At 34.5% G+C, this 25,104-nt stretch overlaps 1 protein-coding gene across 3 annotated transcripts in view; it reads left to right on the top strand.

Annotated features, from left to right (window-relative positions):
- angpt1 (angiopoietin 1) overlaps nt 1-25,104 on the top strand; it is a 99,741-nt gene that overhangs the window by 46,731 nt on the left and 27,906 nt on the right. For 2 of the 3 annotated variants that reach the window (XM_088601910.1, XM_088601913.1), the window contains exons 2-6: nt 12,620-12,775; nt 13,125-13,246; nt 16,468-16,700; nt 21,083-21,213; nt 22,092-22,196. In XM_088601910.1, coding sequence (XP_088458036.1) covers nt 12,620-12,775; nt 13,125-13,246; nt 16,468-16,700; nt 21,083-21,213; nt 22,092-22,196 — 747 coding nt within the window. The remainder of the gene's footprint in view (nt 1-12,619; nt 12,776-13,124; nt 13,247-16,467; nt 16,701-21,082; nt 21,214-22,091; nt 22,197-25,104) is intronic. The other variant, XM_088601911.1, reaches the window with a different exon arrangement.

Here is a 25,104-nt window from a genome sequence, read left to right as displayed (position 1 = left end):
TTTCACCATCACTGTTATTCTTTTTTGCAGTTTCCCAATGAATTTATTATACAGTACATTTGCCTTTTTACCATGCCTCTCCAGATTTTGAATTATTTGACCATGGTTTTAAACTTCATATAGAAATAAAATATTGTTAGGGGATGTCAATGAAAATATGCTGTTGCTAGCAATACACTTTTTTCTCAGTGTATTCTTATTTTCCTTAACTACAATTGAAGAGCACTTCATCTCCACAGCATCTCCAATTTTAGAGGTTCTGAGATGCCTCAATATAAGATGTTTTATTTTTTAAGTATTTGAAAATAAATCACTTTCATTAGTCCACAATATGACATGAACTGTTCTTAGAAAGATGCTAAATTGATTCATTTGTATCCGAGATATGCTTTTGTTTGTTTGATTGTTATTGAAATTCCATTTTGTTTAAAGTCACAATAGAGTGTTCTTAAAATAAAAAGCAGCACTGTGAAATGTGAATGTCCACTCTGATTCCCCACTCCCCAAAGTCCCCCAAATAATCTCTTATTTCTAACTTGTTAACAAATGGCTGTAATCAATCTTAAAAATGCCCCTTTTCCTGTATCTCTAGCACTGAAATTAATAGGGACTCAGCTTCTTAAATGGCAAATCTCAACCCTGTGAGATTAGTGACCTTGCTCATTTTAGGTGACCCACAGTTGGTGGTCAGTAAGTAGATTAAATAAAACTCTCCAGAGACCAAAAAAGGCAAGGCTAGATGCACTGGATTTCTTTTTTCTCAGATGATGTTAAAAGTCTGAAGTTCCTCAAACACATAACCAAGTTATTTTCTCAGAGCACATTCTGCATGAAAATGTTAAAGTGCTGTAGTAATAGAGTTTTCTTATACAGTATATTGTATAAGACTATTTCCGATATTTTGAGGCTGGTTTTCATCATTACATACAGAGTTTGGCAAAATTATTTAAACATGTTTTTAATGATTTTTTTTCTTCTTTTCTGGATCATTAATTCTAAACTGTTACATTTTACAATAATATCACATGAACGTTTTCTGTCGATCTCATCATTGCTGTTCCAGAATATACTGTATTTGTGTATGTAAAGATTGTTGGATTTTTACAACTGGAATCAATCATTTTAATCATTGCTAGCATCTGCCCCGACAAGGATACAAAGGCTCAAGTTAATAAAAACTAATTACATGTAAAAAGGAATGCACTTGATGTGCAAATGCTCTTTGCTATTGCCATTGTACAATTTTCCCATTTATTTTAATTGCAGTCTCTGCAAGTAAGTGAACAAAGACATCATTCTCTGACATGATCTTTTTTTTAGAGAGAAATCAGATATTTACTTTTATAAAATCCGAACACAAAAAAAGTCTAAACCAAGGTTCCAACTGACATCATTAAAACTTACGGCACACAATCAGAAATATTTCAGAAAGGTGTCACTCTTTTTCATTTTTCCTCAATTTGCGTGCAGGGACAGAAGGTTAAAGTGTTCCTAGATCCCAGCATTGTATTTGAGATAGTGGATCAAGTCATTAAAATTTTTCCATATATCAATTCTCTCCAGGTCTTTCAAGCTCAAGACATTCTGTTCTTTCCATACCCTCTTACATTACTTATCCAGAAAAATAACAAGTTCAATCTGAAAGAGTGCTAATTAAAGGACATCAAACGTTTGGAGCCCTTTTGTTTTCCACGAGAATTTTTAAATGCTTATAAAATTCATATTATACAATTACTGTACCTACATGTATGTAGAAAACAGGAAAATGTGTAAAAATTCTACAGATCTGTTGCCGTATTTTAATGAAAACTGTACCTTATTAAAAAAAGTTTTGCTTGTGATCGGTGACATCTCCTGAAAGTGAAAATACAACTTGACTCCTGGTCACTGCTGCTTTATCTCTTGTCATGTTGTCTTGTATCCCTTGAAATGTTGCCATTACTTCACCAAATTAGTCTTTTGGTACAAGCCCTAATTTTAGTAGCTTTTTGGAGGATAAGTATTGTACATCCATCCATTTTCTAACCACTTCATCCAGTACAGGGTCTTGGGGGAGCGACAACATATCCTGGCAACCAAAAGACACAAGGCAAGATAAATCCTGGACAGAACCCCAGTCCTTTGCAGGGACATAAACACAGACATGCACACACTCACACCAGGGCCAGTTCTACCAGCAGCTAATTAACATACTGTAGCAATATGTCTTTGGACTGTGGGGGAAACCAGAGCACCCAGAGGAAACCCACTCAAACATGGAAATAACATACAAACTCAATGCAGCTGTGCAGACAGCATCTTAGGACTGGAATTGAACCCAGGTCCCCAGCACTGAGATACTGCAGTTCTAACTACTGCATCACCATGTACCACCTGATCTAATGTCAATGAATTCTAGTTCCAATTGGTCCAATACAATATGCCCCAAGTGGTTAAAAGTGTTACTTGTCCTATATTCCCCATGTTTTACTTACAGTAGTTAAGTTCCCAGCAAAGCAGACCGCATTCAGTTCCCCATCAGAAAGCAGTGTTCTGCTAGAGCTAGTGCACAATATTCAACAACAGATGTACGGTACCAGTGATACATAATGTTTGAAGTGCCAAAACCCTGCACATAAATTGATTATTTGAGCTTTAATTGGGTGTGTACAAGTCAGTCATGGAGAGGAGTCATGTCTTATGGTCTCATTTATCATGTTCTAACATTATCTGATTGTTCTTAGCTGTAGTATCTTGCCAAATATTGCTATCGATATCGATATCGCTGGAGGCAAACAAAAGCCAACAAACGTGCAAGAATTTAGTACCAAAAAGCATTGTTCTCTTAATATACAGGGCATATTTTAATATACAGGGTAAATCAAACTAAATTATATTTTTCCGGGCCATTAATACTGAGCTGTAATTAATTTCTGCATACATACTGTATAGACTTGCTGTATAGGGCATTGAGTTGTCTACTGCTGATGAACAGGGCAAAGATGGTTTCACAAGTTCCAGATTATTAGTTGTTGCTGCTAGCTACAAAGGAAAAAACACAGTGTATTGGCTAAATTTGCTCACTTTGAGTTACCACGAAACAATGTTTCCTTTGCGAAAAGAAAAATAAAGAAATCTATACAACTCACAGATTTCATTCAATGAGAAGTGTGCATTTGTAAAAGGCATTATGTAATCTGTACTGCCCAATGATTGAACTGCAACAAAAACTATAAAGAATTCTGTGAACATTTGTGAAGTTCATGTAGCTGCAGAGGATTTCAAATGTTCTGAAAAATGAAAGTGTTTTGAAATACAGAAGCATCAACTAATGCCCTAGCTGTATCACTTTCTTTTTAAGATGTTGTATTATTTACTTTTTTTTAAATGTGTGGAAAAAAAATGCTTTCAATCAACAAGGAAGAATGAAAAAGGAAATACCTTGGTATTATTCTTGCAGTTGCCAACAGCGTTATACAAGAGTCTTTGAATTTTGATGAAGCTAGCGAAGAGTTAAAAAGAAAGCCTTTTTTTCTTCTTCAAATAACTGCAAATTCAGTTTCAGTAATAGTACTATTAGATTACAACATTGCTTGTGCACTGGTCCAATTTAAACTCAGAGTATGAAAGGTATTGTTATAAAACCAATTATGTTACATTCATATTCCATCAGTAGTGTATAATAATTTTGAGCTGAGAATTAATTCAATTTAAAATATGGGATAAATAGCTGCAGAGCCTAACGTACTATTGTATGCTTAAAACTGCATCGATATTACAGTGTAGTAAAGAGAGGAGTGTGGGGGCAGCAGACGCGATTGCCTGGGGCCTTAACCAATAGGTTAATCAGGCCCATCTGGCCCATCTGGCAACAGAACATATTCAACAACTACACAACAGATTGCAAAATTAAATGAAAATAATATTTAATTCCATTACTGTATATTACTATCACGTAGTTCATTCAATAGAAGTTCATCACTGAGGACCAGGAGAGATGACAACTTCAAAAGCCCCTTTCTTCCCAGCTGTTCCAAATCATATCATTCCTGATGTCATTGCTTGAGAGCTACAGTACGTACAGTATAATACACAAAACCCCCTCTCTTTTGGCATTTTGTCATGAGGATTTGATGGTTTTAGGATCCTGCTTCTTGTTTTTCTGGAAGGATGCTAGCCTCCTCGTCCTATGGCCAGATCTCAGATCTCACTATACCTAAATAAACATGCTCAAATGCATATAATTCTTGGGTGTCAGTGTTCCTTGTGAAATACAATACTCAGTATGTGCACTGATGGCAAATTAAATTGTATTTCAAATTCTAACTTTTTTTGCGTTGTCCTTGAATGAAGAACTACTGGAATCACAGAGGTCTTTGTGTAGTACCTTTTCACTTCAACGATAAGTGTTACTGTATGTTGTCAATCTTTAAATTTTTTCTTGAACTCAACTTTTCCCTGCAACCAAACAGGATCTGACATGTGATTTTCTACCTCATTGTTTACTTGGCCCATGACCCCCTCAACTGGTCTTCCACTTCAGCCACAGGGTGTTTCGGCAGTTCGGGGAAAGTAGTGGCAATTGGGCTTGCCAGTTGGTTTTCAGCCCCTTGGCTTTGTGAAACATCTCCAGTTGCTCCTTTGGGTTCCTCATAGACATCTGAGATCTTTCCCGCTTTTCAGGTGGTTCTTTATAGAGCCAAGCTCTGGCATCATTCATGTTGACTCGTCTCTGGTCAGAACTCTCCCTTCTTACGGGAAACGTTTCTAAAATTTCCCTCAGACCATTCACATTTCCTTTGTTTCAGTCCATCTAGTAAATATATCTTCAATTCATTTTGCATCACTTTGGGAATTCTAAGTCACAAACAGGTTGTCATCCTCTGATCAGGCATGTTAATAAAGCCAGTCAAGCAGAAAAGTTAATAATGACCAATGAAGTAAACTAGTTCAACTCTCGTCTCTTCTCAATCATGATTAAGGTTTAACCAAACTACTGAATTTTTAAAATGTTTTTTTTTTAGTTGCAAGTGCTCCAGATTCATGCCGGGCTGTTTGATATTTTATCATTACCCGATGAAAAGTACACAAATGTGTGTTTAACATGTCTGAATCTATTGTATTTTCATACATATACAAATTTCATGCAGTATTTACATAACTTTTAATTAGTTTCCATAGACACCTAATCCTTTCCTAAGATGTTTTGTAGAATTCACACGGATATGTAATTTAAGAATGAAGTGGGAGGATCACTAAGAATAGTTTAAAACTATTTTTTAAATGTACATATTGTTTAATGGAAAAAATGAAATCTGCTGCTTTATCACTGGGGTATTCATGCAGTCAATTACTCTTAAAAGAAATTAGATAGTCCAGTTTCAAGATTGAATGGATTTCTGTATGCGTAGTTCACTGCCAGATTAGCTTGGGAATGCATTTATATTCACTTATTTGATTAGAGAATAGTTCATTTTAAAATGAGTTATAAGAAAAACACAGCTCAGTTTACATTAATATTTAATTTCATCCCCTGATGAACCTGAGACACTCTTTGTTCTAGTTTAGTGTTCAAATTCCAGTGTGGCATTTTACTTTACTTTCTGAAGCTAATAAAAAAGGAATCAATATTTCTTCTAAAAATACACTAAACTCAGTTTATTTTCCATTTTAGTCATTGTTTCTGAAAATATATAAAGCAACTTGCTCATTCTGAGAAAAAAAGGTTTTGGTTGGCAAAACAGCATGACACCCACACTAAATAGTTTTATGGCTTGCAAATATGTATTTTAACATCACAAAGCATGTTTGTATGCCCTTGGTTCTCCTTGGTACTTTCCATTTATGATAGTCGTGAATGTTAAATATGAGTCAGACTGATTCCCATTAGATCATAATAATTGCTTGTATTGTCTTAATGTACAAAGAGCGATATATATTGCAGATTGAAAGCAGTGTACCTCACTAATATTTTAGAAATGCCTTTCGTCTTATTTCTAAAAATCCCACATCAAAATATTGGTTGACAAAGTAACTTCCTGATATTGATGAAGACGATATTACAAATCCCTTTCGTATGTTTCACAAGCTGTTTATAATAATAGCCTTTGAAGGTTCTCCATATTAAATAAATTTTATATATGTTTTTGTAAGTCTCAAATGTATCTTAAATCATATAATAAAAGGTAAAATAATATTCCTTCTAGACTTCAGACTGTTTCCATAAAATATTTTTCTGTTTTTACTCAATCACTTTAAGTGAATCTATTGGTATTTGAAATCAACAAGTAACAGAAAAAACATACTACACATACTACAGTCATAAGCCAGTGTATTTATTTAGTTTGGTACCAATTTTTTTAAGAGTGTTATTTCTTTCTGTTAATCATTATGGCCGAAAAAACATACTTGAAATGAGTACTTTTATTAGTTTATTTGCTTAGCTAATGTCCTTATCCAAGGTGACTTCATAAATACAAGTTGGATTTAATGCGTAAGTACAAGGAAAACACTATCATATTAAAAGAATCGGCTATTCTAAATATATAATTTGAATGATATGGCGGAGTCTACATTTGCCTTTAAAAAAATCTGGAAAAAAGTGGTCTTCTTTTGAATAGAGAATTTGGTGTTTTTATGTTCTTCATACTGAATTCTTAGAATGGTGAGTCAGAAATCTGTCTGGGACGACACTCTGGGCAAAATTCAAACTTACAAATGTCTTTTTACAAAGTGTTTATGCGCATTTTTGTTTTGTTTTGTGGTTATTTCTGTAAATATTAATTTATCTTTTTTTAATATGATACATTATAATAATCGATTTATTTTCTCATTATAGTACATTGTGATGTTAAATATACTGACTACAATGGGTGATGCTCAAGCCTGATGTAAAGTTTTTGAGTCTAAGGCAGAAAGTGAGAAAAGCCAAAAGGCCGTGGTGGAGTTAAAGCAGTGTAGGGAAACGGAGCAAGGGATAGGCTTCAAAAATTATCCTTGTATGTGTGCAGTGCGATTTCGTCTAGATTGTATCAGAGCTCATGGTTTGGCAATTAGAAGATGTATTGTATGGACTCCAAACCATGATTTTATCTAAAGTGCGTGACATTTATATAACATTATTTGCAACAATTAAGTCTCTTTCCACTTTTTCTTTGTCAGTTATCCAGGAGCTACAATCTGACAATGGACAGAACTTAGTGCCATCTCCTACAGTATACAGTAAATGGCTGAACTCCATCTAAGATCTTAATGTGCCTTAATCCACAGATACCCCAAAAGGACACTAAGAAATACCCATAGTGTCTTAATCTGTAGTGCTTCACTGGGTGGTGAAAGACAAGATGAGTTTCACACAAGTGGAGAAACAAGATCAAACATGGAAGAGAAAACTCAGAATCATATAGTATAAAAATGTTGATTTGGGTCAGCTGATTCCGGGTTATGATAGGATTGATTTATTGGTAAGTACTGTATGAGATACTGATGTCTGCCCAGTCCAACCCATTTACTTCTGATTTTAAAGATCCATCTGATAACCTACCAGGGTCAGACATAGTGTATGTTAAATTTGTAATAGATCTTTATTGACTTTTTTTTTGTAGGTCTGTCCAGACATAAATAGTCAAGAATTCATTGCTGTCACAATTGCTTACTTTCAACATACTTATGAAAACCACACCCTGAATTCTGGGCCAACAAGTGGGTTAAACTCATAAGATTTGAACAAAATCTCAGCATGTAGACTCTGCATGATGCCATTTTTTCTGCCAAGCAATCTACATTGCATAGTTCATCAAAAATGGACCGACAATATTCAAAGCACACTGGCAAATGTTCTAAAGATCAAATGAAATCTCTGGCTTCAGATAATCGTAACTGCTTTGTTAAGTACGACATACATAGGAGGAAACTTTACTGCATTTTCGAAGGAAAATTCAAAAGAGGTTTATAATACAATACGCCCATATTTTAGAAAAGGAAAACCTTAATGAAACACTAAAGAGTGATACATTAAAAAACAACAAACTTAGATCATTCAGCCAGTGATAACACCTCTCTCATTGATGATATGTTAGTAGTTTAAAAGTGCTGTTGTTGAGGATTTAAAATTAAATTATTTAAATGATCTGCTTGTAACCTTGACTCACTAACAGTTTTATTAAACTGGAGGTCAGAAATCTGACTTGAATGAGATCATAATTAATATAAACTACATTACATTTGCATCTACTTAATTCCTTGACTTATTTCTTTTACTGCTGCGTCAGCATGCGTAGGCTGCAAAAACCTTTACACCCGAAGAAGGCTCCACAAACGAAATATTGTGTTTCTTCTCTTTTCAGCATGGAATAAACCTTTACTTGTCCTATTGTATTAATTCGACAACCTTATTTATCAAGGCCAAAAAGGTGCACAAATGATCCATGCAACATTTGGATTAATTGAAATGTATTTCCCTAATATAGTCATTTCTTTCAAAACATTTAAACATACAGCAAATGTATCTTTATAATGGTGGTTAGCACGGAGATTGTTTATTCTCCCCATGGCTTTCACTGGGTACTCCAGTTTCCTCTCACAGTCAAAAGAAAACTGGTAGGGTAATTGGCTTCTGAGAAAACTGGCACTGATAATAATAATTCTTTACACTTACAGTATATAGTACTTTTCTGGACACTCCACTAATAGCGCTTTACAGGTAATGGGGACTTCCCTCCACCAATGTGTAACCCCACATGTATGATGCGATGGCAGCAAAGTGAGCCAATGGATGGGGACTATTAGGAGGCTATGATTGGAGTGATATGTAACACCCCTACTCTTTTTGTAAAATACCCTAGGATTTTTACTAACCAAAGAGAGTCGGTATCTCAGTTTTACGTTTCATCCGAAGGACAGCGCCTTCGGTTCCAAGTACTGGCCAGGCTCACGCCTGCTGAGCTTCAGTGGGTTGCCAGTTGTGAGTTGCAGGGTGATATGGCTGCTGGCTGATGTGAGTGTGTCCGTGTCTGTGTATTTATATGTTCTGTGATATAATGGCATTGTTATTTGCTGGGATAGACTCCAGCACCCCCGCAACCCTGAACTGGATAAAACAGTGAGGGAAGAAATGGATGGATGCATATATAGTGCAGATCCAGTACTTTTAAGCGCCATAGAGCTTATTCTTTTCAACAGTTTTAGACCAAATGCCCAATCTAACAAAAAAAATTTGAGAAAATAAACCTGTAGCTCTAATAAATGGATATAAGATATTATGTGTATCTGAATCAAATTATTCATAATTTTGTCTTTTTTTGATGACCCTAGTACATTTTGTTTGCAATACAGATTAGATCTTATAGCTGTACTGTTAGTTTTTTCTTTCTGCTTGAGAATATGTCCTAGATGTCTGAAACTCTGCAGTTTTATGACAGCCGTAAACTAGATTTTAAATGGGTTTGACAGTAAAAATAATAAAGGTGCAGTGTGGTAATATAAAATATTGAGTGTTGAGCTATCTTTCAAAACACGTAGTGACATCTCAAAGTTGCAGTTCCACAAGTGGTACTGTCCAGTTGGCTGAGAGCCATGTGGACTGGGTGGTCTTGAGGTGGTAAGCCTATCCTAGACTTGACTTACAATAGTGACTCCTGGGACTTGCCAGGCACATTTTTTTGTAATGCAAGTGAGAACAGCACCATCCCTCCAAACAATTTTGATTCGACTTTACAGGAACTATGGGATTCACAATGTGAAAACTGTCAGATGATTTGGAAAACTGCATGTCTCCAGAGGAAAGTGTGCATGGTTAATGTTTCACCCCATGCTGAAACAAGGGCTTCATTAACGTGTGGACCGGATCAATCACAACTTGGGGAAATACAAAGAATAGGATTTCCAATTCAATAAATCACTATGGAGAAGAGCACAACAAGACTGAGCCCTATTGCAAAGACTCTAGTTTGTAGTTCCTGTCTGTGTCCTCTGGTTGGTATTTCCCTTTTCATTCTGAAGAAGTCCACAGTCCAGGGTTGACTTTGTCTATACATTTGAGGACTTGAGATATTTGGATCAAGTTACCTTGTAATCCTCTCTCTAATACCAAAAGGTTCAGTTCCTTTAGTCAGTCAGTGTAGGTCATTCCATTTAGGCCTGGTATGGTACAGTATCTGGTTGCTCTTCCCTGGACTGATTCCATAGCAGCAATATTTCTATAACATGGTGACCATAATTGCACATTTTCTAAATGAGGCCTTACTAGAATATTGTATAAATTCAGCATAACATTGCTTGATTTAAATACCTTCAATTGCTTCCCCACATTGTAAGTGATGTGTCAACATAAACATCTAAGGCTTTTTCATAAGTAGCCTCTTCTATCTGTATTGATAGTTTATGTGTTTGCTGCCTGTACACATAACTCTTTGCTACATTTAACAATCTTCCAGATGTGTTTTCACAGCCTTGAATTTTCTGCTTCTATATAGTTTGTTAATTCCCCTAATTTGATAATCAGACTGATTTACTGTACTAACTACAGTATATCAAAATATACTGTAAATCACTTATATAAATTAAGAAGAGCAGTGGTCCTAGTACACCACTAATAACACCTCAATCTGAACATTCACCTATTATTTGCACTATTGTTTGCTTACTCAATAAACTTATTCTCAGTGCAAACACTCAATTATCCTAAATATCTACTGCCTGTAATAATTTCTAACAGACATGGGCATAACCATCTTTCATTTTAAATTATTAACAAAAATGCAGATTTTAATAAATGTAGTATTTTAGAGATGTTATTTTGATAAACTAATTTTCAGTTTGATAAACCATTATAGTGTTATAATGGTTGTGTATAATAAGTCATAATGGTGCAATGTGCAGGCATAAGATAAGAGATATACCTTGTTTTGATTAGACCATAAACCACAGATCATATTCACCCAATTTTGCATCAGAAGCATTAATTTTAATTAAAAATAAAACTGTTAATAATGCAGGTTATGGATTTGTCTAAATAACCTTTCTGTATTTTTAACTTAAATCTGAAAATTGTTTCAAGGCATACAATATTGTAGTAAAATTATCATCTTCTTCTGCAGTGGCAAATAAAAAAATATATATTTATATTAATCTGTGGCTAATCACACTGTTTTCCAGGTATGTTTGGAATGTTAAAAAAGACAAAGTATTTGTACGTTAGTGAAGTAAATGAATCATAATTCTTTTCTCCCATTTTTAACTTCATTGGTTTTGGTGACAGTTCTGTGTGGCAGTGTCAGCCATGCTGCTGAAAGATATGAAGTTTCGCCTATGGAGTTGTCATTGCTGAATATTCAGCATCTGTCTCCTTTTGTTCTTTAGCGAATGACTTACATCTGTTTTCAGCTACATGCTTAAACACTCCCTTCAAACCCTGGGTGGCATGCTGTGAAACTGGCATATTATTGTGCTGTGATGTAAAATTTTATATTGCCCCTGAGGAATGACTGAGTTCAAATTCAACTCAGAAATTAAAGGACTAATCATTCATTTGCTAATTGGCTCTTCTGTATTCCCCAAAGTCTCATCATGATGTGTTTTGTCAAAGGATGGGGAAAGCTGTCCTTTTAAAATTTAAACAGTTCCTATGAATAGGATGGGTTTATTTATTTAAAAATATTAACATGTATCACAAATGTTAACTTTTATAGTATTTTTAAAGTCTCTAGACTTACAAGGCTTTATTAACGAGCTTGCTAGATTAGAATGATCTTGATCCAGCATAGCTAGGACTCACAGGGCACATTTTGTTTTGTGTGGCATGTAAGAATGTACTGCAAGTATTTCCCTTTTTTCACAATATTCACAGTTACTGTACTGGCATGCACTTGTTCTTAACAGAAAACACCTCCATTACACTTTTATGCCTCTTGTTAAATCTCCGTGTACTTCCCTTAAACTATCCAGGCAATAACAAATAATGGATGTGTTACTGAATCAATAAAAGAATTGCCAAATTCATGGTACTAGATTCCTCCACTGTAAATTACATAAATCCTTTGCCTTTTTCTAGTTTGTGGACATTTTGTTGTTATTGCTGTTCATTTGTTTTAGCCAATTCCAAGTGATATTGAATATGCTTGTCAAATTGTAAGGAAGCTTTTTTTCCATTATTTTCTCCAGACGTTGTATAGTTTACATAATATAAAAGTGTATAGAATTTAAATGGGGCCTTACATTTTAAAACCTGTATGCTGTATTTTCTGTGCAGTCATGGCATACTGCACAGTACCTTCTTAATATATCATTTTTAACTTTTCTTATTATGGGTTTAGAGTTAATTTGACACACATTGGAAGTTAACAATTGATTGTCATTTGGTGTATAGCTACGTGGCCCTGGATGAATCGGGAAAACTGTTTTTCCTGGGGGAATATCAATTAGTTTACAGAATGTATCTGGTAGCAGAATCATGACTAACACCACACCAATTGAGAATGTGATTGTTTGGATACTCTTGCATCCACTTGTTAATGATATAAAACAATGTTGCGTTTTGTGAGAGATGTAGATGGTACAATTATCTTGCCTTTACAGGGAAATAGTATATGTCAAAGGAGGTCCTTACCATGTCTAAAGTGCGTACATATGCCTGATTTTACAGATTGAAAACTACATTCAGGAGAACATGAAGACAGAGATGGCACAACTACAGCAGAATGCGGTCCACAACCACACAGCTACCATGCTGGAAATTGGGACCAGTCTGCTAAGCCAGACAGCAGAGCAGACACGTAAACTGACAGATGTTGAGATGCAGGTATGTCCCCAAGGACACATTCCACACTCCATTTATTCAGCTATTTCACATTTAACGACCCAAAAGCAGAAAGGATTTTGACTGAAAGGTCCAAGGAAAATATTTGTTCAATTACACATTCATCATAAAAAACATTTAGAAAAAGCTTTCCTAGACAAAATTAACTGTATATTTTTGGAGTTGTTCATATTTTCTGATTAACTTTCATTCAGTTTGTTGATGTCACCCTTAGTATTTGTTTAGAAAGCCATTTGGGGCTACCACACTGTAATATCTATGTAATTTTGTATTTTTGTGATCCATAAATGCAATGGGGGCTATTTTTATTCCCTTTCATGTGTTTTGACAGGTTTTAAATCAGACTTCTAGACTGGAGATTCAATTGCTAGAGAATTCGTTGTCAACAAAGAAGCTGGAAAATAAGTTACTGCTACAGACAAATGAAATCAGCAACCTACATGAAAAAAACAGGTACAATTAGTTCATCTTGTGCACTTATCCCATTTTATATATATATAAATATATCATTTTCCAAGACTTAACCATTTAAATTAAAATATGGATGGGTTGTATTTTGTAAAAATAAGTTTTTAGCATTTTCAAAATAGTAACAGAAAGGTTTAGTTTGTCAAATTGCAATTATCATGTTATCACTAGTTCTCTTACACTGTATGCTAAGATGTGGAAGAAAAAAAAGTAAGAAAATGGTTCAGAATACGCACAAAATCTTAAATTAGATCATTGGTTTGATTTAATGCAAGACTTTAAATGAATGATAAAGCTGTTATCAACACTGATTAAATGAATAAAACCTTCATCATCTGTACAAATAAAATGAATAAATTGAACAAGGAAACTGACAGTTTTGGCACTTACAGAAAAGAATGGATTATATTGATGAGCATCTAATCATCACATCTATATGTTTCTTTGTAAACCTGGCCTGTGTAGGGGGAAAATAAGATAGATTAGCTTAATTTTAGTTGCCATAGCATTACACATAATATTTGGCGACATAAATGCCTAGTGACGATTAGATAATATAAGTTATTTTTGCCAGATTAATCAAGCTGTTTGTACAACATTTTATGAAATTGTGATCACTTGATTCTGAAATTCACCTCAGAGCTGCATCTTTGAAAATGATGTTAGCAGCTGTGAGCTCCATTCCACAACTTGTTCATTCGTGCAGTACTTTCAGGCAGAAAGGATGTCAAGGTACTCTCCCAGCGACCGGTGTTGGGGACAGTTACAAGTGATTACTTTTTTTTAATTAATAAGAAGGTATGGAGAATGGGTATTAACAGCTAATTAATTACTTTATATAGTAATTACATTGTAATTATAAGTGTAACTGATACCTTTTTAAATTATGTTTCCCAGCTTCTTTTTAATTAAAAGTAATCCCTAGCACAAGTAATTTGTAATAGTAATAGATTACATTTTAAAATCTCTACCCAACTCTGCTAGCTATACATATGGTTCAGAGAAGGATGATTATATTTGGTTAATCCCAAAGAATGTTACGTTTCCTATTAGAAAGAAGTGTTCAACAGTCCTGGTAGCACAATTGTCTTGAAATGTCTGATATTATTAATGTTATACTTATCCTCCCCCCTCTTTTCCAGTCTAATTTACATTTCACTGCATGTTCCAAACCCAGAAAGAGACTGAGCTTAGTGGTTCAATAGCTCTGGACAGACACTGCAAGTATTAAGACATTTAGTGGATGAGCAACTTGAGATACAGGTTTCACTTTAACCCACTTGGCTAGGGGAAAGGTGGCCTGGCCACAGGGATAAGACTATCGGAAGTGCCTCATTAAGTTCAACAAAGAAAGGAGTTACTAGTGTGAATGAGAAAGGAATGTGAAAAAATGAATATTAAATAAGAAAGAATAAAAAAGTACTAAAAAATAGTATCTGAAATATAATTTATAATAACAAAAGAGGAACATCAGAAGAGAGGGCATTCGTAGATGTCGTACTTTAAAACAATAACATTTTCTGCATTTTTAATGCCTGTTGGAGTATGTGATTTGTAGTGTAGTCGCAGTCAAGTCTAATGTCAAAAGATAATATCAAATGAGCATCCCCATGCAGAGTAATTTCTCATTACAAACCTACTGCTGCCAGGATTGAAGCAACAGAGGAGCATGAGCAAGCACGTTGTTAGGGCCTAGGTCACTTATCTAGCTGTCTGTGGCCAGGATTCCCCAAGTGGCAAAACTCAGGCAATGACTGATTTTCCCGTGACATGTCAAAAGACAAATGACTCAAAGTAGCGTCTGCCTGAGGAGTCTGCATACAGCTCCTCATGCTCCCCTGTGTGTGGTCTCAGAGTTTGTTTTGGCTGTTCCAGATTGGGCGGGTATAACAAAAATCATTGTCAATTTATAATACATTTATATAAAATAAATATATAAAATATACCATTGTCTAGCACAATGCAGTATTTTAAGTTCAATATATCTGACTCTGGTGCAATAATTTGTCCAAACAAAATGAAAATACAGCTGTAACTGAAGTTGGCATACAAGTTTTGTTGTTTTTTTTTTTTGGCTTTTATTTTGTTTTGTTTGGAAAAGAAGCATGGCCCTTTGGTAAAGTGTTACACTTATTCGAGACATTCCATACAGAACAAAACAAAATCCCTGCTGAGATTGTAATAAAATTCCCGTGGCACCTGTTTGAAAAACAAATACTTTTAAATGTTGTTTTAAAATCAGATTGCTTTTGTATTGTAGTTTTTTACTTGGAACATAAGTACATTATGTTCTGTAAGTACTACCAAAGAGAAAATCAATATGCACCGTAAGTACTGTATAATTAGAAAAGGCAAAAATTGGTTGCTTTCATTAAGACCTATTTATTTACAATGAGATTAATTTATTAATTCAAAGCACCATGTTTCTTGTTTCGCAGAAATTGAGACATACTGTATGCTTCCTTCAGTATTAAAACCCTTCAAATGACAAGAACAATCATTTTAATAGCCAGAATCTTAACTTTACGCATTACAAAGACATTGTTCTTTGTATAGAAAAAAAAATATTATTTGATTGTGTGACTTGACCAAAAACATGGAAGATATTTGTATTCTAACAAAATAACTGTTTTGTGCTGAGAAACCCCACGATTAATAATGAGAATTGTCCTGTTTCACTTGAGCAAACTCATACTAAATCCTATTTGTTTTTTAGCATTTTAATGAATATATTTTTTGTTTTGTTACTTTGAACAACAGGCATTTCTTTAAACAAAACATATCATAATGATGGTAAATCATTCATGATTTGCTCTGTGAATAAACTTGTGATTAATGCCCAACTTTTTCAATTTAAGTAGTGTTTTACAGAGTGTACATTTTCGCTAAAGCTTACATCCAGGAAAAACCTACACATTTTCTGTAAAGGAATGAATTATTAAAATTGTATCTCAAATTTGTGATTTAATTCAGAAATGCCTCCACTAAAGTGCTACTGATGTATCTCCGAGTATGGATAACATGCTATTTGTTTATTGCTTAGAGGTAAAATAATAGGTGGACTTTCCAAGCAGATTCATGGTTTGTAAAGACATAAAGACATAAAATGTCTAAAGAAAAGGTTGAAAAGTATTTGAATATGAAGTCAAATTGTTAGTATCATCATTGAAGAGAAAAACAAGACACTACAAATAACCTCTTTTCAGCCTCCTGGAGAACAAAATGTTAGAGATGGAGGACAGGCACAAGGAGGAGCTGGAGGTTCTGAGGAATGAGAAAGCCAGTCTCCAGAACTTGGTGGGACGTCAGAGTAAAATAATCCAGGAGTTGGAAAACCAGCTCAACAAGGCCACGGGGAACAACAGCATCCTGCAGAAGCAGCAGTTAGACCTCATGGAGACAGTCCAAGGCCTCGTTAACCTCTGCTCCAAAGAAGGAGGTAAGGCATGGCTCCCTTGTTTCCTTTGAAGGAGCCAGACTAGGGTCTAGCTCGGGTCATAATGTGCAATTTGCGTTTCCCATACAAAACCAAGAATGTTTCAGCAAAGGTCTCCTGTTTCCCAAATAAGCAGGCATTATCGGGAATTACTTTCACTCTTCCAGTGACACATGCCATTAAAAGAACTGAGAGCCATTCATTAACACTAGTGCCATGCGAGACGACACTTTTTTGTATTTTATGTGGCATGCGTATTTCAGATTGAATGCCAGACTTAGTGATACTTAGTATTCGTCAGTAATTTTAAACTTAATAAGGATATTTTAAACATCAGTATACAACTGTCCTACTGTTAGTTTCTGGCAAAATACTGTGTCACTGCAGCCATTCCTAAAAGCAGTTCATATAGCTCTATACATTCCTGAAAGTAAAGTATTTCAATTGATCTTGTTGCATTTTAAATCTACTCTGCGGTTTACTAATATTATATATCCTACAGAACAATATCTGAAAAGTTCCTGTGAAGCAACAAACATTTTTGTGGTCTTATACTGTATTGGACCAATAGCTACATCTACTGTAACATATGCTGGCATAATATGCATGTTTCCCTATATGGGTGATCATGTGGGAATGAGGATTTTCTTTTTTGTCCAGTTAAACTCAAGAGGCAACAGGAATTGAACAGTAAGGGGTAGTTAAAACTATAATCAATTTGATTCGCACTGTCCATTAGCCACATGTGATTTAATAAGGGTTGGAAGTAAAGTATCTTCATTTGAATAGCAGAAAAAGTCTGGGCAATCATATAGCTGTTTTACAGCTTAATTAATCTTCTTAAATTGTGTTAGGTTTTTTGGGTGTCTTAAAATGTAAGGGAAATGGACACAGTTTCTATCTATTATACTGTAGACAATCACATGCAAATAAACACATATCCAGTCCTCAACATTAGCACCCTTTCTATACTGCTTTGTAAATAATTTAAAAACACAAAAAAAAAACATAATATACGATTGAAACTGAAATTCTAAAACTCCCCTAAGGCAGGAAAATGAGAAGACCCCCCTTAAGGTAAAATAAGAACCTGTCGGGTGACACAGTTCAGCCTGAGCTTGTCCAAGAGTGCAGAGTTTCTGTTCAATGTACTGAAAAGAACAGTTTAAGATGAATGGCTCACTTAATGTAGGGAGAGTGAAATGAGACATTGTGACTGTCCCTTTGAGGTCAGTCATTATTTCCAACATGGCAACATCAAGCTGTGTGGTGTACAAAGGTCACAAGTTCATCCCTTCTAAAATTTTTCATTCTGGATTTCAACTTTGGGGCAGTGGCCTCTGGGAGAAAGATGTCTGATAAAGTTAATTATGTAACATGCTCCTTGCATGATGTTTCAGTGAGTTGATAGAATTTAAAATACTGATTGTGTCTTTCAGTAACTGTCATTGAAATCAATGCAGAGCATGCAACATTCCTCAAAGAGAAAAGTTCCTCGTGCTTTTAGTTTTAAAGTGAACGATATTTTAAGTAGCCATCATATCGTTGTGTTAAACTATAATCACCACACCTCTACCCAGATACAATACACTGAAGTTCTGGATGAAAAATGTCTTCTAAATACGGAGTAATTGCATATCTACTTTAAATTAGATTTAAATGAATTGTATTTAAAAGAATAGTATTATTTAAAATTGATTGGCTAGAAGAGACCATGCTGTAAATTCTCTACATGAAAGTGTATATTCAAACAAAGCATACAGTACATGAACAGGTTAAATAAAAACAGCAGTTTTTGCTTTACAGTTCATTTAAAATGAACAAATATAATCTGGCAACAAAAACTAATAGCATTAGTTTAGTTAGCTCCTGTAAGTTCAGTCCTACAGAATGCACTGAGTGATGTTTCATCCAAAGCAATGTACATTGTCACCCATTATTCAGCTATGTAGTTTACTAGAACAGTTAAATGAAGTATGTTGTTCAACCTTAAATGAAGTTTAAACGCATTCAGTTACAAGGCCAGGATCATAACCAGTCTCTACATCTTGTCCACACAAAAATATACCTATATGTACAGTATACTGTATAACACAATATAACATATTAAATCAATGTAAAGAATATATACTGGGAATACCAAAAACAGCCTGTGATCATTCAGTCCCATGTTTGATATACAAACTATCCCCATCTTTCATAACATTTGCAAGCATGTAGTTCATGTTTTCTCTCAAGACAGTTTTGCGTTGAATGATGATTTTTCTTGTTCGTTTGAAGTGCTAAGGAAAATTACAGCCGCAATTTTCACTTAATTATTACCAAAACTTCAATAACACATATGAATCTTGTTCACAATAATGGCAACTGACCTTTACCTTTTACCTCTCTGGCTGCACAATATTTTGGAATATTCGATTACTGATCTAATAAAGCCCATTAATCACATTAACAACCAAGTTACCCAAACCTCAAGAGATCTAAATGGTTTACTGCTATTTCTGGGAGTGGCTTAGTGAATTCATTAAATGATCTGAAAAATACATTTTCTGAGTTCTTTGTAATCACTCAAAGGAGTTGTTTATATATTATCTACATTTCCGCTTTGTTTTAAACCCTGTTATGCTTCCTACCAAGTCTGTTGCTTTTGTTTTCTGTTGCACATTTCTATTTGACATGCAACATTCAAATTAATATTTTAAAATGATTTACAGTAACAAAAATTAGAGAAGAGAAACACATTTGAGGAATACAGTATAAGGTTCTGCTATACTGCTTTAACAGCGGTCACTATGAAATAGTATAATACTAATTTACTGCTTACTATATACCCAGATAATAAACATATTTATGTAATTTTCATGTTTTTTTATTGTTACTATAAGATTAACTTAAAGTGATTTAACAAATGATATTACTTACAATAACACTAAACACATATGAATTAATGATGAATAATGAAAACCAACATAAATGCTAACTGAATGAAGTTTTAAGGCTGATATAAAAATGTAAATCATTATGTACAGTATGTCATTTTCCATACTTTCCATACTCTATAAGGAAAAATCTCTGAAATCTAGGGGAAAATATTATACTATATAAGTTGATATATTGTATTTTCTTCTTTTAATATTTGTTACATATTAAAACTATTGCTAAACTGAACCTTATTTAAATGAGTTAAAGTTACATTTTGCCTTCTGATACTAAATTTGAAAACCTCTTGGTATATTTTGAGTGACAGTAGAAGCTGATATTACCTGACCAATGTCCTGAGAAAGTTTTCCAGGACAAACTGTAGGTTGTCGTAGAAGGGCTCAATAGAGAGTGAATATACTGTAGGCTCACCATTGGAAAGGTCAGTAGGGCCATGTCTCTATTACTATTATTAAATTATTACCTACAATAAATGCAGGTATTTTACAACAAATCCAGTTTAGCTCTAACTCAAAACTTTCACCAAGCCTTGAAACAATTTATGTATCTGAATGAATCCATTGTACATTTTAGTTGTACCCTTGTCATCAAACTCCACAATGCAAAGGTACACTCTGACAGCCCAACACTGTTTTAAATTCTTGTCATTGACACTCAATATCTTGTAAAATCCTTAAAACAATACTTACCGCATTCTTTAAGGAATCTCTAGATCATAAAGTATCAAACAATTTAAACAAGGCTGACATATTTCAAGTTTTGGATATATCTCTCTTTATAAGCAGTTTCAATAATAAAAACAATAGTATGACATTGAGATTAACAAACTTATAAAAATCAGAGAGAATTTCTATGTAAAAAACGGAGACACACAAGGTAAATATAAGCCACTTGTTATAACAGGATCTTGAAATTTATAGCTTGTAATATTTTGTCCTTAGCTTAGTTTCAAAATACTGAAGCCATAATTATACACAGATGGATGTAGACTAACAGCTGTTGTATTAAGGTCCTGTCAACGTTAGTGATTCCCTTTGCTCTGAGTTAAAAGATTTTACAGCTGATAAACAGATTTTCATTGCACTTGTTGTATTACCAGTTTTACTAGTCAGATGTGCATTTGCAACACTGTGTGCATTTTGCCATGTGCATGCTGTGCACATTGAGATATTTCAGTGAAAAATCAAAGGATACCCTATTTAGTCTGGAGGTGAAGTTATGTTTATTATTCATATTGTTTTAAATTAAAAACCGAATGACAATAATTTTCTTAGTTTTTGTTTTTCTAAATTCCTAGGCCTTGGTTTGCTGTGAACTTTATAGCAGCCCCACACTTATACACTTTACTCAAACAATGATACACAAGCAGGAGCTTGGTAACCTCACTATGGATATCATTGATATCATTGAAAATATAAATTGAAATATCATTTATTTTTCAACAGTGGTACCAAGGAGCACAAAAAGAACAGAAGAAGAGAAGAGATACAGAGACTGTGCAGACATTTATCATGCTGGTTTTAACAAAAGTGGAGTCTACTCAATCAATATCAACAACATGCTGGAGACAAAGAAGGTAAATTGAAGTGTTAAATGATGCTGAAAAAATGCAGTGAAATTTAGCATTCATCAATGAGGTTTGTTTTCCCTGAAATTATAATTAACGTCGTTTCAATAACACAGTGTGATTTTAATTTTGTGTACATTTGATGTATTATTTTTTGTATCATTGTAACGATTTTTGGACTCATTGATGCGATTGTCTGCTTTTGAATTCTGCGCAATTTTCTTTTTTAGAATTCTGAAATATCATTTTCACTGAAATGCTCATTTTGCATGCATTTTCTATTTAATTTTTTTTTTCCGAAAGCCACAGTGACCTTTTGGAGTCCAGCCAGTCTGGGGGTAGTTATTGGCTCTTTCGGGATTAATCTAAGGCCTGAAATATATCTGGCAACCCTGTATGAACAACAGGTGTTCATTGACACAAGCAACTGCCAGACCACAGAATGTTGGCAGTCATTTCTAATCTAGTTTCAGGAGGTCTCCTGTCAGTAGGACTTCCCTAATCACTGTAGTATGCTTACTGTTCTCAGCAGAGTTTGATCAGGGAAAGTTCCTGTAGCTCTCTTATTGATTTTTATCGTATCCAGGTAAGGGTGATTGATCCCATTAATAATGTAAAGCTTACAGAGTATTGATTTTGACTTCTGGTCAAGGGAACAGACCCTATAAAGTTGTTTTGTCTTTTTCTAGTTAACAAAATTCCACAGTGGTTAAATCCGGTGCAAAATGTGTTTTTTTCAGACTAATGTAAATTAACACCATCTTCCTAAAAAAGATAACAGTGTGATCGGCATTATATTTTTAAATTTGTTTCTCATAAATAAGATTTCGTTCGCAACAGAGACCTAAGAGAAAATCTGTGCTTCTCAGTTTTGCTCTTTGTCCCAGCAGGTATATTGTAACATGGAGGCAGCAGGAGGGGGCTGGACAGTAATTCAACGCAGGGAAGATGGCAGTGTAGACTTCCAGAGGACCTGGAAGGAGTACAAAATGGTGAGATGGAGAGAATTAATTTCCCTTATATTAAGATAAGGTCTGGCCAAAATACTGATTAAATGTTATTATAGTGCATTGTGGAAATTTAACAGGAAATTAACAAATATACTACATCATTATAATGAAATATTCTCTAGCAGATCACTTAGTAAAATTAGAAATCGAAAAAGACTGCTCATTTATCATTTGTTTAGAAAGCTTAAATTTTGTAGTACTGCATGTTACAAAGTGCAGTCCTAATACAAGAATCATTTGTAAATAGTAAACATTTTACACAGGTTAAATGTTGGTTATATTTGCTGATTTAGGAGACTTGAAAACTTTATTAAATATTAAGAAATTGCTCTGTAATAAAAAGGTATAACCAGAATACATAATACAGTATGTTTCAATCTTATTACACACATCAGCTATCCTATTTTATACACAGTAGCCAGGATATCCTCTATTGTATCATGGAGAAACTCACTTTTGGATACTAAGGAATCAGATTAAGCCAAAATATTACCACCCAGCCTTCACAAAATTGCAAATTTCATGACACAGGATGACAGGTTTCTGTTTCAGTGTATTCTTGTATCTGTTCAACTAAACGCCACCATTAAGTACATGTTTGGGACTTTGCTGTTGATATCCATTTCACTTGAGGTCTTGAAATCGTAATTGACACATTACAATTAGTCTGGATATCGAAGACTTTTTCCTGGGTAGAAATCATAATATATAAATAATGTTTTCTAACTAATACTCATTCTATAGCTATTGATTTAGGAACCAGTCTTTTGCAGCTGACTAAATTTCTGTATTTTGATTATAAAACAAGATTGTTTATTTGATTAAAGTTGAGAAAAATGCCAAGGGTACTGTGGTTGGGGTTGGAGTACAAATATATACTCAGGTGGACCTGTGCACTGTTCATGTTAATAATAATTGCTTACACTTATATAGCGCTTTTCTGGACACTCCACTCAAAGCGCTTTACAGGTAATGGGGACTCCCCTCCACCACCACCAATGTGCAGCATCCACCTGGATGATGCGACAGCAGCCATAGTGCGCCAGAACGCTCACCACACATCAGCTATCAGTGGGGAGGAGAGCAGAGTAATGTAGCCAATTCATAGAGGGGGATTATAGGAAATTTGGCCAGGACACCGAGGTTACACCCCTACTCTTTTCGAGAAGCGCCCTGGGATTTTTAATGACCACAGAGAGTCAGGACCTCGGTTTTACGTCTCATCCGAAGGACGGCGCCTGTTTACAGTACAGTGTCCCCGTCACTATACTGGGGCATTAGGACCCACATGGACCGCAGGGAGCACTCCCCCCTAACACCTCTTCCAGCAGCAACCTTAGTTTTTCCCTGGAGGTCTCCCATCCAGGTACTGACCAGGCTCACACCTGCTTAGCTTCAGTGGGTTGCCAGTTTTGAGTTGCAGGGTGATATGGCTGCTATGGCTGCTTAATGGTGTCAACATCATGAACTATGTTAACAGTTTAACCTTTAAAATGAACTTCAGAGACCATTTTAAAGAAGGTGAAAGTAACAGCTGATACAGTATTTATGATTAACAAACAACTGTGTGTATGCCTTTTTATATCTTCCTAATGGAACATGTAATTCTAAAAGCAATACACATAAAAAGCAAAAGTCCTTGGAGTTCATTCAAGTTCTGAAAGGATGAGGTACTCTCCTGTGTTACATTTACAGCACATGGGGGGTAGAGTTGTGTTTTCAAGCATTAGCACAAATCCAAAAATTCAAGGTGTACATTTATGACATGTGCACATTATTAAAATATATTTACTATAACTTAGTGTATTTATTGAGGTTTAGCATATTGGGCAGATTAACACTATCTTTTGGATAACGTGGATTAAAGAGTCCTGTGGTGTGTTTTAAATCTTTGCCTTCTAAATAAAAATGAAAAATTAAAATACAGCTAGATCTTAGTGATTCAGCTGTATTACAGGTTATATTTTAGAAACTATTTTTCAGAATTAGCTTTAGTGGAAAGTGATATTTTACTTTGTTGCCATTACTGCACGAATGTAATGCTAAAAAATACTATCAGACAAAAACTCCACAAAAAGACATGGAATTGTTAGTTATTATCTTTTATCTCCTTGGTTATATGTTGTGTTAGTTACATATTGTTACTGACTGCAGTAAACAGAACTTTTAATAGAACTTCACAATAGAAGTATTGACAAATGTTGTCTTAATGTCATTGAAACTCACTACAGTATTACATCTTCTTAACAAGTTAAATTAATCACTAGACACAATATAAAATGTGCTGGATTTGAGGGTGGTGCTTTAATCAGTGTTGTGAAGAAACATTGAATCTCTGTAGAATTAAGTTTATAAAGGTTTGCTATTGCTTAATCCACATGATGCAATACTTATATTGCTCCCCATTAAATGTTTGAGTAGTATTTTGATAGAATAACTAGTTCCTGACTGAAATAACAAAGTTAGCTAAAACAATAATGGAAAATCACTCAGAAGACATGCATTAGGCCATGCAACAAGAATGATCTGACATGAAATGAAAGTGCAGATGATATAAAACATAACTTTGAAACCATTTCTAATACAATTAGCTAAAGTGCCAAAGCATTGAAAACAAAACGTTGGCCTCAGGTCCAGATTGCCAGAAACAGAGTAAGTTTCCCTAGGTCCCTGATAGACAGAATATAGGTTAAGAAGCAGAATTTCCCAAGAGGAACTTAACACCTTACAAAGAAGACAATGGTGAAAAGTGTGTGTGTGTGTGTGGGAGGGGGTACCTGCAAAACTCTTCTCACTCACCATCACTGGAACTAAGAGAGAATTACAGTTCATAGAAATACAAACTATTTTTCAATAATGTCAGAATCTATACTACCACAAATCAAATTAA

This window comes from Lepisosteus platostomus, chromosome 12 (assembly GCF_059453375.1).
Source record: "Lepisosteus platostomus isolate fLepPlt1 chromosome 12, fLepPlt1.hap1, whole genome shotgun sequence".
NCBI lineage: Eukaryota > Metazoa > Chordata > Actinopteri > Semionotiformes > Lepisosteidae > Lepisosteus > Lepisosteus platostomus.
Note: the sequence above shows the minus strand (reverse complement) of the source record. Positions and strands in the feature narration are given on the sequence as shown.